Source organism: Marmota flaviventris, chromosome 4 (assembly GCF_047511675.1).
Source record: "Marmota flaviventris isolate mMarFla1 chromosome 4, mMarFla1.hap1, whole genome shotgun sequence".
NCBI classification, from domain to species: Eukaryota; Metazoa; Chordata; class Mammalia; order Rodentia; family Sciuridae; genus Marmota; species Marmota flaviventris.
The window spans coordinates 15,437,476-15,454,236 of record NC_092501.1 but is presented as its reverse complement, the minus strand read 5'-3'; the positions used below and the strand labels follow the sequence as shown (position 1 = coordinate 15,454,236).

At 41.7% G+C, this 16,761-nt stretch overlaps 1 protein-coding gene across 6 annotated transcripts in view; it reads right to left on the bottom strand.

Moving 5' to 3' along the window:
- Ablim1 (actin binding LIM protein 1) overlaps positions 1–16,761 on the bottom strand; it is a 279,926-nt gene that overhangs the window by 117,410 nt on the left and 145,755 nt on the right. For all 6 annotated transcript variants that reach the window (XM_071610879.1, XM_071610882.1, XM_071610880.1 and 3 more), the window contains one exon: positions 1,086–1,269. In XM_071610879.1, coding sequence (XP_071466980.1) covers positions 1,086–1,269 — 184 coding nt within the window. The remainder of the gene's footprint in view (positions 1–1,085; positions 1,270–16,761) is intronic.

The following is a 16,761-nucleotide window of genomic DNA, read 5'->3' as shown; positions in this document are numbered from 1 at the left end:
TTTCTTAATTATGATTTTTAAAATATGTAATTAAGAAATGGGCTAACTGCTATGAACTTACTTAAATAATTTTGTTAAGAGTATTTCACCTGTCATGTATCATCTTGTTGATTATGCAATATTAAATCTACCCTTCCAGAGTTGACATCTCTCTGACTTAGAAACATGAAACACTGAAAACCAAAACAAAACTCCACCTCTGAATGGCAGTTTCAGATAGGCCAAGTGAGAGGGAGCTGGGTGCCAGAGGACATGGGAATACTGAACTGGAACTGACCCACACAGTAGCTGCCCCTTGTCAGCAAGTCTCCTGGTCAGGAGAGTCAGACCCATCTTAGTTTTATGATCTGTTTCCCTCACAACACAACAGCAAAATTTCCCACTCACATTTCACAGTTTCCTTCTTCTCTTAGACTGATCATTTTAATCAAACTGGTTTGTGCAGTTAAGTTTTAACTTTGGAAGGTAGATACCTAGACAGCAGGGGTTGGCAAACTCCTTTCCCTAAAAGAAGATTCTAAATGTCCTTATAGGCTTTGTGGACCACATGGTCTCTGTCACAGGCCTACAACTCTCCTTAGCAGCTGCAGATGATATGCAAACAAATGGGCGTGGCTGTGTGCCAATAAAACTTTATTTACAAAAACAGACATTGGGCCTCATTTGGCCTGTGGGCCATAGTTTGCCAATATCAGCCATAAAGAGACTATTTTAAACCCAGACATGCAAACATACGTGTGAAAGAACATATACTTCCAAATAAGCTTTTTCCTTCTAAGCAGTTGTCCATTTCCTCCAATATTTTCATTATTCTAAATGTTTGGAGCTGCCTGAAGTCTTGGTTTCAAGCCACTTAAAGTCATGTCGTGTTACTTTGTAGAGGACATCATGTATAAAGTTTCCCAAACCAAACCAAATTACATTTTTGACTAAGATTGAAAATACAACAGGAAGAGAATATTAAAAAAGAGACATTTAAAAACTAAGTGCTACTCAAGACCAAAAGAGCCATCCCAAGCTTGAATGGCTAAAACCAGTGTCTCTCTGTTGGAGGAAGCTGTAGACTTGGGCAGATAATCACTTACTTGCAGATTGTACAAGCAAAGCAGTTGGGATGGTAGGTCTTGCCCAGGGCAGTCACCACCTCGCCCTCCACGAACTCCCCACAGCCATGGCAGCGTGTCCCATACATCCGCTGGTAGTCCAGGGTGCAGAGGTACTCCCCGTTCTTTATGAAGAAGCCCCCTTGGGCCAGGTCACAGCCACACACTGCAGAAAGACAAGTTCACATCTGGTCATCATCTGGCAAGTGCTGGCATCAGTGGCCTTCAACTGAATGCTGGTTGCTCACTGTGGTTTCAATGGTTTGGGGCTAGGGGAGGGGACGGATACAAAGAGCTATTTATTGCAGGGCTCTGCTTTCTCTCTTGCTCCCTCCCCTTGGGAGATACGCAATATCTCACACAAGTAAAATCCACTGGCTGGGCCTCAACCGCTTTCGTGGCATGTCTAAGATTTAGAGGTGATCAAACAGCCTTTGATGGAAAGATATGCTGGGTTCAGGTTGTCTCAAATATGAAGAAAGGTGTCCCTGGCAGTGCTATTAGGAAAGGTGCCCACTGCTTGCCCTCACAACTGCGTGGTTTGAGCCAAGATTGTTACTGAGTTGAGTAATAAGTTCCCATTATACCAAAAGCAGTGACTGAAATTTCCAATAGCTACTTTTTCACACTCTGGAAATACTTTCCCATAGCTATGAAAAATTGAGACATTGAATTTTCTCTTTATGCAGTAAATAGGATAAGCCGATTATTCACGTATTAGAAAGAGAGAGACAAAAATGGACGGGCAAAAGAAGAAAGAAAAGGGGACATGTCTAGGATAAAACTGTCATTCGTGACCTTAGTACATACAAAAGAGAACGCTTCTTTGTGTCTGGATTTTGGTATCTCTTTCAAAACTGCACAGCTGTGAAATTTGGAGCTGATGCAAACAAGCAGGTCTTGGGATGCCAGGGACTTGGGCCGGTCTGCATGTTCAGACCAGATCCAAGCAGGTCACAACAACCTGTCCCCAATAAAGCCTAAAGCAAAACCTTGATAGTAAGGATTTTCCACTGGCAGACTGAGAAGTAACAGCTAAAGCTGGGAACCTCTGGCCTTCACCTCTCCATCCCCAGGCTCAGGTGACTCCTGTATAATTAAAGCTCTTAGGCAAACAACCCAGGATTCTTGATGATTCCTGGAAGGGGCACTCAGGTGGAGAGGGGACAAGGTGAGTTCAGTCACTAAAATGCTTTCCAAAGGAGATTCAAGAACACCTCCAGGGTTCCCCCTGATTAGTTCCCAAAACTTATTAATGCACCTGATGAATTAATGAAGAGCCCAGATTCTGATGGAAGTAGCTCCTCCCCCACCCTTGGTTAGCACTCTGAAAGATATTCAAGGTGACACAGAAGCCACAAATGAGCTTTACACTGTGAACTCATCTGTCTTTGTTTAGCCCAACACTCCACCCCTATGACTTTCTTTGCAATTTATAATTAAGTAACCCAAGATTATGGCTGGAGTCCACCACGCCTGAAACCAACCACACTATAAATACTACTGTGATCATATTCTCTGGAAAACAGCTAGTCCACCACCTGCTGCCTCCTCTAACCTGCCAGCATCGCCTCCTGCCCCACAGATCTCACACCTGCTCCTTCCTTACCAAGTGGGCTGCAGGAGCCCAAGGATGGACTAGCCTCATTCTGACCACAAATTCCTCCAAAAACAAGAAACAATGAGTGGCATAAAGAGGTGTCACAGAAAACTCTGCACATGCCAGGCAAGAGCCCTATCACTGAGCCACGTCCCCAGCCTGGGAACACAATTGAATCCTATCTCCAACTTGGCAGGGCCCTACCAGTTTCCCTCCTCAGGGACATTAGCAGTTCTGATGACTCGGTTACTCTTCCAAAATTGGTTACTTCTCAAATCTTTAATTCACTAGTCCCTCTCTTTACTCTCTCCTCCAAACATATAGTCTGGGTACAAAAATTCATGGATTGTTTATAAAAAGATCTGGTGACAACAGGATCATCTTCATGCCAACATACATTGTTGAGACAGTTTCAAAGCTAATGTTGAAGGCAGTGGAATTTCTCTGGGCCTTCCTTAGGGTCTCTCTCCATGCCGTCTTTTCTGGTTCACATGATTTTGTGAAACTCTTCTTTATTAAGTCCTAGCTTTTCTGAACTTTTATTTTAAAAAATGACTTTTTAACTCTCAAGAGATGCAAACTTCACCCCATTGTGATTTGATTTGGCTTCTCCCTTGATTTCAAAGCAGTGGCCCAAGTTGGCTTACCAAACTATGTCAGCTTTTTCCTGGTGTTTAGGACAGCAAGGAAACCAGCATTTCAAGAGAGACTCACAGGGGTCTGAGTCCTTATGGGCACATGTGACAGGCAATGAGAGGGAAAGTTCATGTGGCCAATACATGAACGATACTTAACATTTTTACTTTCCCAAGATTGGAACAGTGGTGGCACGATCTCAGGTTCTTTCCTCCTCTTTATCTCTGAACATTCCAGCTCAGTCTCAGCAGCCACGCCCCTATATACAGGTAACCCCCAGGGACACTATCTCCTTTCCTAAAATTTAAGGCCTCTTGGGGACAGACCTCACCACTTTAGCTGAGACTTTGTGCAAAGGATTCTCAAATCAGTCTGATCTCTGTCTGAAACGTCTCCTGCAGGCTTCAGACCCAAGGTGCAGCTGCACCCACAGCACAGCCCATCTCAAGCTCAGCATTTTCCAAAAGGTCCTATCCTCTCAGCTCCCCTGAAACCCCACCTTAAAATCTGCTTTACTACTTCTGTTTCCTTGCAATAAATCAGCAGCTGCAGCCTTTCTCCCATTCTTATAACAATATTTTCAACTGGCCACTAAATCTAATCTATTCCCTCAATAACATGTTTCTCAGACCCATTCCTCTTCTGCCTTCTACCTGTCACTGTGCAGACCCTGCCCTTCAGCCTTGTTCTTCTGCATAGAATTTTGTTATAAATGGTATTTGCACTGGCAGAAAAGAAAAGAAAAAGATTGGAACCAACCTGAATTTACATCAGTGCAACAATAGTTGAATAAATTATGGCATGTTTAGTCTATGGAGCTGGCATTAAATAAAAAAAAAAAAAAACTAAATCAGAACAATACATAAAACCAGAGCATGGTGCTATATCATGCCAAGGAAAGCAAGTTCACAAAAACAGAGGGTTATTAAGTTGGTTCTCTCAGGATGATGAAGAATCATAACTTTTTCTTCATATGCCTAAATGTTAGCTCATCTACAAATACTTTAACTGATGATATACATATATAAAATTTAAAAATGATTAGGATGATTATGAAACATAAAATATGAATATTCATATGAAACATAAAATGAGCCATCATCATCATTTTTAAGTAGACAGCTCGGTGGCCCTGAGCACATTCATACTGTCACAATACCATCCTCCACCACAGAATCCTCATTTTTCTTGCAAAGCTGAAACTCTGTGCCCCATAAACGATTACTCATTTTTCTTTCCTCCCTCCAGCCCCTGGAAGCCGCTGTTATATGCTCTATGAATCTGACTGCTCTAGGTACATCATATCAATGAAAGCTCACCTTTCATTGATATTAAGAAAAATTATCCAAAACCTAATAACACCTTTAACAAGGTACAGGGAGGAAGCATGTTTTTTCAATGTCGTTCTGGACATTCCTTAATAGCGCATGCAGGAACAGACATGTTTCAAAAGAAGTAGTACAAATGATCAATAATTATAAGAAAAAACGTTCAACATTTTTAGCCATCAGGAAAATGCAAATCAAAACTAAACTGAGAATCCATCTCACCCTGGTCAGAAATACAGCTATCAAGAATACAAATAACAATAAATGCTGGCAAGGATGTGGGTGGGAGGAATGCTTGTACTCTGCTGGTGGGAATGTAAAATGGTGCAGCCACTATGGAAGTTAGTATTGAGGTTCCTAAATAAATTAAAATTAGAACTACCATGTGATCTAGCTATACCACTTTTCAGTATATATCTGAAAAAAATTAAAAAGTATACTATGGAGAAACCTACATGTTTATTGAGACACAATTCACAATAGACAAATTAGGAAATCAGCCCAACTTGACAAATGAATGGATAAAGAAAATATGGTACACAAACACAGTGGAGTATTATTCAGCCATAAAGAACAACAAAATCAAGTTATTTGCCTCAAAATGGATGGAACTGGAGATCATGTTAAGCTGAATAAGCCAAATTCAGAAAGACAAATATTTCATGTTTTCCCTTATATGTAGAATCTAGGGGGTAAAAAGACACCAGGAATGTATCAGGGAGATTATTAGTGAAGAGGAAGGGGACCAGGGAAACAGGTGGGCAGGAGTGGGTAATGGGGGATGGGAGTGACCAAATTATGTTGTATGCATATCAGAACACGACACACGAAACCTGCTGTTCTTTGTCATTAATGTGCACTAATAAAACTATTGAGAACTTCAAAAAACAGCTCACACAGGATTATTTCATTATCCAGCGAGTCTAGATCAGAGTTTGACACGCTTTTTACCATTGATTCAAGGCCCAGACTTTGGAAGCTAATTTTAACTCTGCCCAGGGAGCTGCAGACGACTTCAGCCAGGTGTTAGCATCCTGCTGAAGCAGTGATCAGTTCTCCAACTACCCAGCATCTCACTGCAACATCCTTTCCTGAAGGCCTGTATAACCCAACCCTTTGGTTTTCCTTCAAAGCAGCATTACATTCTGCTGGCTCCCTCATTAACGAGTTAAATAAATCCCTGACACGTGCTCATTCTGTGTTTGTATAAGAGTTATAAACTTTCTGAAAATTGCACTCTGACAAAACTGACAAAAGCATTATTCTTCTCAACCCAAAATACCTGAAGTTGAACATTTATTTATTTATTTATTTTTACAAAAAGCTTTGGTCTGTTTTATATGAACAGCTTAGCGAATACTTTTAATTGATGGCATGAAGCAAAAATTTTTTCCCATCTACAAGACCACAAAAGTCACAATTCGTAAGATCAAAGCAAACCTCAGTAGGATATATTTAGATTTCTTACTTTAGGGGTTCCACCTGTGTTTGCTGTAGATGAAAGTTAACATAAGCCCAGGGAAAAGCAGAGATTCCTTTCATTAAAACATAGGGCAGCCAGTGGAAGGAATGAATTGCTTTCTTCTCTATGATCAATTATTGAAACACTCTCCACTCAAGGCCCCACTCAGTCTTGTCTTGCTTTGCCATCTCTACAGTCTGGTACAAACAGCCCTGCGCTGTGTTGATAGAACTCTGGAATTCATTCTCTGCAAACTATGAACTACAATCGACTACTAGTTAGGGGGTGATACGTACATCTGAGAAACTTTACATAAAAGCTGTGAAATTAGTAACAGGCATATTTAAAAAAAAACAGACTGTAAAAAAATAAAATTAGATAAATAAAAAAAGAACAAGGGCTGCCCAGGTTGTAAAAATACCCTGGAGCAGGAGGAGAACAAAGCTCAGAGGTGTGAGGTAAGGGTGAAAACAGAAGAGCGCTTTAGTGGCATGAACCGGGCAGCAGCAGCAAGGATTTCTTGAACCGTCTAAAAACAGCAGTTTCATCTTATGTTCCAACAAATCCATCTCAGCGACATTCCATCTGCCTGTCAACCAGTTCATATTGCCAGACATCTGGCAGAACAGGTCATACTTAAAACTCTGCCCAAAGGTGGGTTTGGGGGAACATGGAAAATCTTCCCTCCCTCTGTGGCAGAGGTCTGCACATCTCTGCTATGCGGCTGCCCTCGCTTGGGTCTTGGTGAAGTCAGAGTGAGGGGGCGGGAGGGACTGCAGAAAACATAACCAATGTCTTCAATTTAGTTTTAAGCAACCCAAGAACTTTTAACTGGGGAGCAGCAGACTTTGGTGGGTCCTTTCTTCTGCTTGTTAGGCAGAGCCAACTGCCTGGCATTCTGCCCGTGTTCAGCCCATCACAGGACACGAGGTGCCTTCTGAACTTGCCCTGTGAAGTGGGAGCCTGAGACCCGGTTACCCCCTTTCCTTTCTGAGGATAAGGGCCATGTGCTCTACAAGTGCCACTTTATCCCAGGGGAGGTAAAAACCTGTTCCCACTCTGCCTGTGACAGCGCAAACCTGTCTCTTCCTAGGCTGCATCGTGCTAGAGACTCAGGGTACAGAACTCCAACACTTCACCCCTGGATTAGCATTGTGAATACCAAAGATTTCTTGTCCTTTTCCTTCATCCTCTACCCCAATGAATTTAAATTTTTTTTTAATTTCATCCAAGATGCATTCTATTGATCTCCTCAAACCCTTTTGTCGCAGAGGTTACAAAGGTAGACTGGCACAATGTCTTCCAAGCCAACAAAAATTCCATTACAGCGTCATGTCTGAGTTAATCCATTTTTGTACTAAAAGCAGAACAGAGTGTTTAAAACTACCACACAGTGTAGCTCAAAAGTACTATCCACTCTAGCCTGGAGCTCGAAATAGCTGAACAGAGACTCGTCAACAATAATGTGAGGAGGCAGATTCCTGCTAGAAATAACTCTTGCTAATGCATTATCCTAGAAGCAAACATGAAACCTCAAAAACACATATTTTAATAGCTTTTCACATTAGCTTCTAAATGCACATCAAAATCAATGATCATTTCTGGGAAAGAAGATAGTTACAAGCTCAACCAGATGGTAAAATGGGCCCCAAAGCAAGGCATTTGAGGGTTTGTAGTTAATTCAAAGTTTAAATTTATAATGATAAGAGCCTTGGTTGGAAAGGAACCATTTTGGAGCCTCTATTTATTACTAAAATCTCTGACAACAGAATAAGTTTGTTTTTAGCACCTGTTGTAGAATTTCATGTGCAAACAATGTTAATTACAAATAGCTCAAGAAATGAAGATATTACCCAGAATAATACCATTTATACAATGCACCTTTTATGTATTTATTTATATTGCTTCCTAAGGTTTGACTCATAACACAAAAACAAGTATTACAGGAGCTGCTATATCTTTGCATTTTATGAACTCCCATGAACCAAGGAGAAAGTCTCAGAGATACTTAGAAGTGTGTGTTAGAAAACAGACAGAAGACACAGACATATCAACATTTTTACCTGCACCACAGGACACAGTTTGCATGGGGTCTCTCAGACCTCCTAATGAGTAACTTTAAATGATGCTTTTACCCAGTAGTTCTTCTGCTTTGCTCTGCCAGTGTTCCTCTGAACCTCCCCAAACACCAGCATTTTATTCCAAATTGGTCCTCCCAAGCATCCTGCTACACTTCCCCCAGCCCCTGCCCATGTCCACCCCACCCAGCCTCCAAGCCCCATTCAGGTTGGGACCCCTGATGCAGCTGGGGACCTCCTCCAGTCCCCACACACTCCCCACTCTTGGGACACAGAACAATTGACATTTGTCTGTTAATATGATCTCCTGTGGTCCTCTATATACTGCCAATGTGACCGCCTCCTCTCCTCGCCTGCAAGCTCACTGAAGGCAAACCACTTCTCATGCTATGTTCCACAATACTTAGAGAGATGGGAATGATGGTCCATCCTCGTTTCTCATACTGCTTTAAACCAGGCCAGTGCTGGAGTCTGTGGCTGGAGCTAAGCTCCCCTGGCAGAGCGTAAAGGGCACCTGGGCATGACTCTGAGTCTATAATCCTATCTTTGTTCCTGAAAACACCCAAATGCCAAGGTAGTCACTCCATTTACTTAAAATCTTTAGTCTTTTAGACTCTTCTGAACAATGTGGTGATGTCACTTTCCGGACCTGTATGTCTAGGTCAAATCATGGGTTATATTGCAATGGAAAGAACATCAAACTCATTGGGTTTAGCCACTTCCCAAAGTTCTGTTTCAGAAATTAAAGAGTTAGAATCTCCAGGATATATAAAGAACTCAAAAAACTTAACACCGCGGGCTGGGGATGTGGCTCAAGCGGTAGCACGCTCGCCTGGCATGCGTGCGGCCCGGGTTCAATCCTCAGCACCACATACAAACAAAGATGTTGTATCCACCGAGAACTAAAAAATAAATATTAAAAAAAATCTCTCTCTCTCTCTCTCTTTAAAAAAAAAAAAAAACAACAAAACTTAACACCAAACTATCCAATCAATAAATGGGCTAAGGAATTGAACAGACACTTCACAGAAGAAATACAATTTATCAAAAAATATATGAAAAAATGTTCAACATATCTAGCAATTAGGGAAATGCAAATTAAAACTATTCTAAGATTTCATCTCACTCGAGTAAGAATGGCAATTATCAAGACTATAACCAACGATAAATGTTGGCGATGATGTGGTGAAAAAGGCACACTCATATATTGCTGGTAGGACTGAAATTAGTGCAACCACTCTGGAAAACAGTACGGAGATTTTGCAGAAAAATTGGAAATGGAACCACCATTTGACCCAGCTATCCCACTTCTTGGGTTTATACCCAAAGGACTTAATAGAATCAGCATACTATAGTGATGTAGCCACATCAATATTTATAGCAACTCAATTCAAGGTAGCTAAAGTATAACAGGTAAATGGATAAAGAAAATGTGGTATATATATATATATATATATATATATATATATATATATATATATACACACACACAATAGAATATTACTCAGCTTTAAAGAAGAATGAAATTATGGCATTTGCAAGTAAATGGATGGTGTTGGAGAATCATGCTAAGCAAAGTAAGCCAATCCCCAAAAATCAAACGTTGAATGTTTTCTCTGATAAGCGGATGCTGATCCACAACAGCTGGGTGGGATGGGGGTAGGGAAGAATGGAGGAAATTTAGATTGGCAGAGAGGAGTAAGGAGAGGAATGTGGGGGTGGGAAGGACAGGGGAGTGAGATGGACATTATTACCCTATATACATGTATGATTGCACAACCAGTGTGACTACATCATGTTCAGCCAGAGGAAGAAGTTGTGCTCCATTTGTGTACAGTGTGTCAAAATCTATTCTGCTGTCATGTACAACTTGCAATCTTGAACTTACAATCTTCCTGCCTCAGCCTCCAGAGTCTCTGGGGCTATGGTGTGCACCACAACATCCAGCAGGTAATACAATTTTACTTAAAAAGTAAACACTGAAAACCCAAATTCACAGGAAAAAAAAAAAAATCTTCCAATTTTCATCTGTTTTGCTCCATAAAAATCTTGTGTTTTGTAAGAGCTCATGTCCTACATGGGATGATGTTGACCTGGTAGACACTTACAAAATACAGAATATGTCCTGAACACTACAAATAATCAGAGGAAAGGACTTCAAAAAACTCTCTCATTTTAATACCCTCTAAAACATAGTTAAGACTCACACTGATAAGCGTTAACAGACTATTAAAACACAATTCTATGTGAGGATCTCTGCCATTGCTACTCCAAGACAAAAGCTCATGTGGTCTAATTCAAATGTTTTTCCCCACAGACATCCAGTGTTCAGAAGTCTCTTTAAAATGATGTGGCTATAAATAGCATAGAAAACTACTTCCATGTTTGAAAAGAAAGTTACTGTAAGTAATGTTTAGAGAGCCAGCTCTTAAATGACAACAGGAACTCACGGTTCCATTAGTTTCTAATAGAAAAGTGTGCACTCCAATCAAGATTGGTATCCACTCTGTCCTACCTCCGTCCTTGTCACCCATTGCCTTGAACCCTGCCCACACAGAGCACGCTCCCCCCTCCCTAGTCCTGGGAAGTTCAGTTTTCTGGAACGTCCATGCTTTATGTTCACATCTTGTCCTCTCCTCGGCAACACCCTCAGCCCACGGAGCTCTAGGTGGTATCTGACTTGCTGTGCTGGCAACTCGTCCTCATCTTACTTGTAAACCCCTTGCTTTCTGCCAGATCCCCAGTCCTTCAGGGGCAGTATGGTGTCACATCTACCTGTCAACTCTCCATACCAGCTGAGTAAAGGGATAGGTGACAGATGCTCGGTAAACATTTCACAGGGCCAGGATCTGAAGGCTATCAAGAGTTAATATTCCCGGGTGGTTCTAATGCAAAAATTAAGTGACTCTTAGAAAGAAAGCAAATCTGCTCTTTGCAGTAATGAAGTTCATTTAATTGACTTTTGTTACAAAGAGGAATTGGGTGGTTACATTTGCATCCTTTATTTCAGCTCAAACTTCTCTCGGAGAGGTGCATGGGAGAGCCTTTCCTAACTGCTGCCCCTTCCCCACCACAAACTCACAAAGACCCTCCTGCTGCATACTCACGTTGCTCTTTTTATTGTCCCTTTATTCCACCCATCCCAGATAGTAAGTCATATTTATATGGTCAGCTGAATTACTGACATCCCCAGAAGGCAGAGATAATATCTAATTTATACATATAACTTAAGTATATATAACTTATTTTGGAGTGCCTAAGCACTCAAACATTTTTCATTCAACAAACAAATGCTGTTTATGCTCAGAATGTACACAATGCCCCTAGATTAGCCAAGCTTTTCATCACCGATTATCATTGGATTTCAGGTTTCAGCCTTGAGCTTATAAATGCAGAGATAAATTGTTGAATGTATTCCGCTTGGCATGTCTGCAGCCATCCTAAATTGTACCTGCCATGACTGCCCCAGGGTAAACCTCATCAGTTTTTCCTGCATACTTTCCCAGCAAACTACAAATAGGCGAAACCATCGTCGTGGTGTGTGAAGCTTCAAGACTGAACCCCGGCGCCAGCAGTGCCTGACTCAGATATTAGCTTAAGATAAAGCAGGTATATTCTGGCTTGGATGAAGTCACTTTTGTGCTAACTCACACATACACCCCTCTTGCTGAGCCAAACTGCAGGGATCCAACTGGTTTTGCTGTCACCTAGGACCAACCTTTTGTCTGGAAGTCCCCCAATAAGTTACCCTCTGTGTAATCCTAGTCTGTCTCTTTCTCTTTGGTCTTACAACCCCTCAGGCCCAGTCCTCATATGCCAGGAGCAGGTTTTTCCAGAACAACTGTAGAATAGGGAATTTGTGCTCTTGCTTCTTTTGCCCTATTCAGCATTCACGGGGCACACCTGGCACAATGTTGTTTCCTGTCTCCATACTACTAGCCAGTATGTTTAGAGCACGCATGTTTATGTTTTCCCCTTAGCTGAGTGTCTCATACCTAAATTATACATTTAATGAGGCTGTTATGAAGAGAAGCCCAATTTTAGGGAATTTCCAAGGCCCCAAGAGCCAGGATGGTACCTGTCAGGCAGCTGAAATGCCCTTTCTTTTGTTCTTTTCATGCATGTCTATTTTTTTTTCTCTCCACCACCCCATCACCTGTTTAGATAGAAATTTTCTGCTCCATGCCCAACAAAATACTGATTCTCAAATTCGGTGTGTCAGATATTTAGTTAAGGAGCTGGTTGGAAATGCTATAGTTGCAACTAGAAATGTTAAGACTGGGGATAAAATCAGGAAACTGGATTATTAGCCAGCATCTGGTTTACTCTGGGGTAGGTGCTTCCTGGACCACATTTTAGAAATGCTGCTGTCAGGGCTTGGCCAGTTTAACTCCTTCCCTGGGAGCTTCCAACCCGCACCCATGGCATCTCCTGATACATCCCATCTACAGGGGTCCCCCACTTTTCACTGAAGGGTCTGCTACTTGCAATATGAATACAGAGAAATTAAGAGTTTTAAAGGCTGTCAGTGGTTCTCAGGTTCATTTTAAATACTCTTTTCTGGTTTTCATGATTGATTGCAGGACTCTGGGGGAAAGGCTAAGGAGAAGAACATTTGCCTTACAGAAGGACACTTAGAGACAGCCCCAGGGCTGGATGTAGCTCAGTGGTAGAGTACTTTCTAAGCCTGCACAAGGCCCTAGGTTCAATCCCCAGTACTGAAATCAATTATAGATAGATAACACAGATGCTTCTCCCAAGTCCTGCCTGGGTTTAATGTAGACAAAAAGATTTTAAGATCATGATCTTATCAAGAAATCCTATTTTGCCATTTACTACTCAGTCTATACTACCTCTCTGTACACAAAAACTCTTCTTGGATTAAAAAGAAAAAAAGAATTCTCTAGAATCAATTCTTCCACAATACTTTCCAAATTACAACCAAAACTCCACTAATTCAATGTAATCAGTGGCAGAACAATCTCAGTTGAAATGTTTGATGACATTTTCAAAAATGCAGTTGTTCTACTTTTCGGTAGATGTCATGGTTTTAATACAGCAAGACCACAGGAGACTGCCTCTTCCTGCAGATGCAAACCCAAGCACACCCTTCAGACCAGAGCTTTCCAACTTGCCCAGTTTCCCTCCTGTACCAGCTTCCCCACTGCCTACCACAGTTTCCCTCTGCTAATTCTATTTCCTATGCTTTTACTAGTCAGCCTATTTTTATTGAATATGATTATTTTCAAAGATAAATGTATATCTCTATCAAAAAAATCAGCATCACTTCCCTGTACATAAAGCATCTGTTGAAATAAATACTAACCGGCATAACTAAATTTGGGCCTCGATCCCATCTCTCTGGGCTTAAAGGCTGTTCTCTCTTTGTTGTAAAGAACTTTGGGTTCATGAAATTAGGGCTGTAGAAGAGGAGAGAGACTGGAATGCTGCTTCTGGGAAGCATGGGAAACAATCCCCTGCTTCCACACTTATGAAGACTAACTGAAATAAAAAAAGCCAAGGGTCTAAACCAGAGTGAAAACTACGCAGCAACAAGAATGGCTTCAGAGTGGCCTTCAGCACAAGCTCTCTCACCTGCTGCCTCTGCCAGGCACAGGTGGCTCGGATACCTTCACTCGAACTCTCTCGAATTTCCAGATAAACTCACCATCTAGTAACCATTCGAGAATATACATCCTAGGAGGCACTTGGTAAGTCTGGTTGACCAGCGATGCCATCAGAAACATATACTAATATTCAAGCTCCAAAGAAATATATTGTTTCTGCTCATCCAGCCATTCCTTGATTTACCAAGTGCCCATCCGGTCAGGCTGTGTGCCAGACCCTGGGTATAGAGTACTGAACAAAAAAAGAAAAAAGAAAAAGCTCTGCCTTCAAGGGGCTTACTTTCTAGTAGGGAGCGAAGAAAAATGAATAAGAAGATATATTAAATAATTATAGGTGTTAAGGGGAAAAAAGATATTGGGAATAGTTGAAATTTTGTATAAAATAGTCCAGAAAAGCCTCACTGAAAACAGAAAGTTTGGCTAAACAGGTTTTCTTGGTCCTCTAGGCTACTTCCTCATCCTGGGCATGCTAAGGTTCTAAATGCTCTAGAACCTTTTGGGCAGGAAGATGCAATGGATCTAGGGCATTACCCTGAAAAATGCTCAAGAGTAACAATATAATGAATAATATATCAAAATAAGGAAGAATAAAATGAACAATATGGATGTAACTCACATATAAAGAGATACTTTGAAGAAATAGACATTTTCCAATGTTAGAAGCCATTCTACCCAGAGAAGAAACCTGCACGAATACCAACATGGCCACATCCCAATGGACACAAGTAGCTCAAATTTGCTTTTATGTTTCATCTTCTCTCAGAGCCGGGAATACAAATGTAATGCAGATAAGGGGATGCATTAAGAATAACCACGTCACCGGAGCCATGTCACAGGATGCACAGCCTGAACACACCTCCTTTAAGTCGGTGGAGTGGTTGCTGCTGATGGGCAAGGATGGAAAGCAAAGCTATAGGCACAAAAGACAGAACAGTTCCACTCAGAGCCCTGGAATCACACTCTGCTCCCACTGTGTTATCATAAAGACCAGCAGGAGCTTTGGGGATCTCCTTGGCATTTAATTACAGGATCCATCCATCCATCAATTACATGACCTTCTTCATCTCATTATCAGATGGGTACATTTTCCAAGGGGACGAGTGGGAATTAGGTTCTACTTCCTTCAGATGCTGACATGCTTTAACATTCAGATCCTGCCTTTTGTGCCATCCCTGGGAAATTTCCCACGTGACCATATTGCTACTGCCACCATCCAGATGCTAGTCTTCCAAATCCTTCCTCCCAGCATAGACCAGTTCCTCTCAAGTGCTAGCCCTCTGCACTCTGGATATACCATGTGGACTCAACTTCCACGTGTCCCCTTACTATCCTCCTTATCTCTCTCCCCCACACTGCCCCACCAAAGGGCTCCTGTGTTTCTTGCCGGTTCCACTCCATCCACCCAAGCAGTCCACGGGAGACCTGGAACCTTCACTCTTCCCATTCAGGAGTCACCAAATCCTGTCAACTGTAATCTGAAGTGCCTCCTGAGTCTTTCCCTTCATCTCTGTCATACCTGCTGCTACCTTACAATTATTCCCACCTGGATTACCAGAACATCTTCCCCAGGGTTCTCCTGCCTCAGTCTGCATCCTATATGCCTATCTCATCACTTAGTATAATCAATGTTGCTTATTGATCTCTCTCCAAATGGTCCCCGAGTCCTCTGAATATGATATGGTGTGCTATCTCTTTCTATTCTGTACCTTTAACATAATATCCTGCATGAAGTCTATGTTCAATTAACATTTAGTAAATGAATGACCACAGATCCCAAAGTGTCAGACTTCTCAGGAAAAGGGATGGGTTAACTAGCAAAATTACTGCTCACCAACTTTGCTCCTGTTCCAGTAAATTCTGTGACTTCACGGAGACTAAAAATTGATTTAAGCATGTGCAATAATCTCTACCTTCTTCATAGCAACCCTTTCTGATTTTCTTGCTTGTTTAGCTCTCATATAAGATGCGCAGTGTCCTCCTTTCAAGACCCGTTTTTAACAAAAATCACTTATCCTTGCTTCTAATTGCTACAAAGTTTGCATTTGAGGACTTCCTTTTTAACTACAGAAAACCACCTCTTTAGAAATGAGGCTTTATTAACATGGTACTATGCAAAGGACAGTTGGGTAGGAGGGAGGAGACAGAATTCCAGGGAGAATTGAGTCAGCACTTGAACGTGCCTCTTGGTCTGCCAGCTGTTGCCCAGAAGCCCAAGCTTGTTTTGGTGCATGCTCCCCATCCAAAATCCTCTGTCCCAGGACATTAGTTCACTTAACTCTCTGAATATCACGACTCTACTTAAGACATAACAGAAAGAAAATGAAACTGTTGTTTTAGGACTCCACTGCACTAAGATCATGTGGGCTAGGGGGACACCTAGAGTCCTGATCTGATTGGGATGTAGGAAGAAGGGCTCTGGACAGAGAGAAAGCCCTACCCAGATAGCTGCAGATGATGTTCTGAACCAGTGTGGACAAGGGCCCTGACCTCAACTTTCTGCTCAATTTTTCTGTAAAAATTTTCTGTAAAAATTTCTGTCTAAAATTGCTCTAAAAATGAAAGTCTTTCAATTTAAAGAAAATTAAAACAAAACGAAGGGAGGAGGTGAGGGGGGCAGGCCCTGGCCAATGAGAAATTTCTTGTACTGGAGACAGTGGGAATATCAGAGCACTTGTTGCGTCTTCTGCTCTTCCAAGCTGTATCCTCCCTCCAGAGCCTCAGACACTCAGTAACGAGTGAAGTTCAGTCTAAAGCTGCTGGTGTTAGTGGGACTTTGGAAAATGGGAAGAGGAATGATGTCCAGCAATGAGAAAGGCTTAAATACTCACAGGGGAAGATCAAGAATTTGGTACTAGCAAGAATTTGGAGTGAGAGGAGATGACAAGAATGCAAATCTCAAGGCCCTGTCCAACATGGTGGCCATTAAC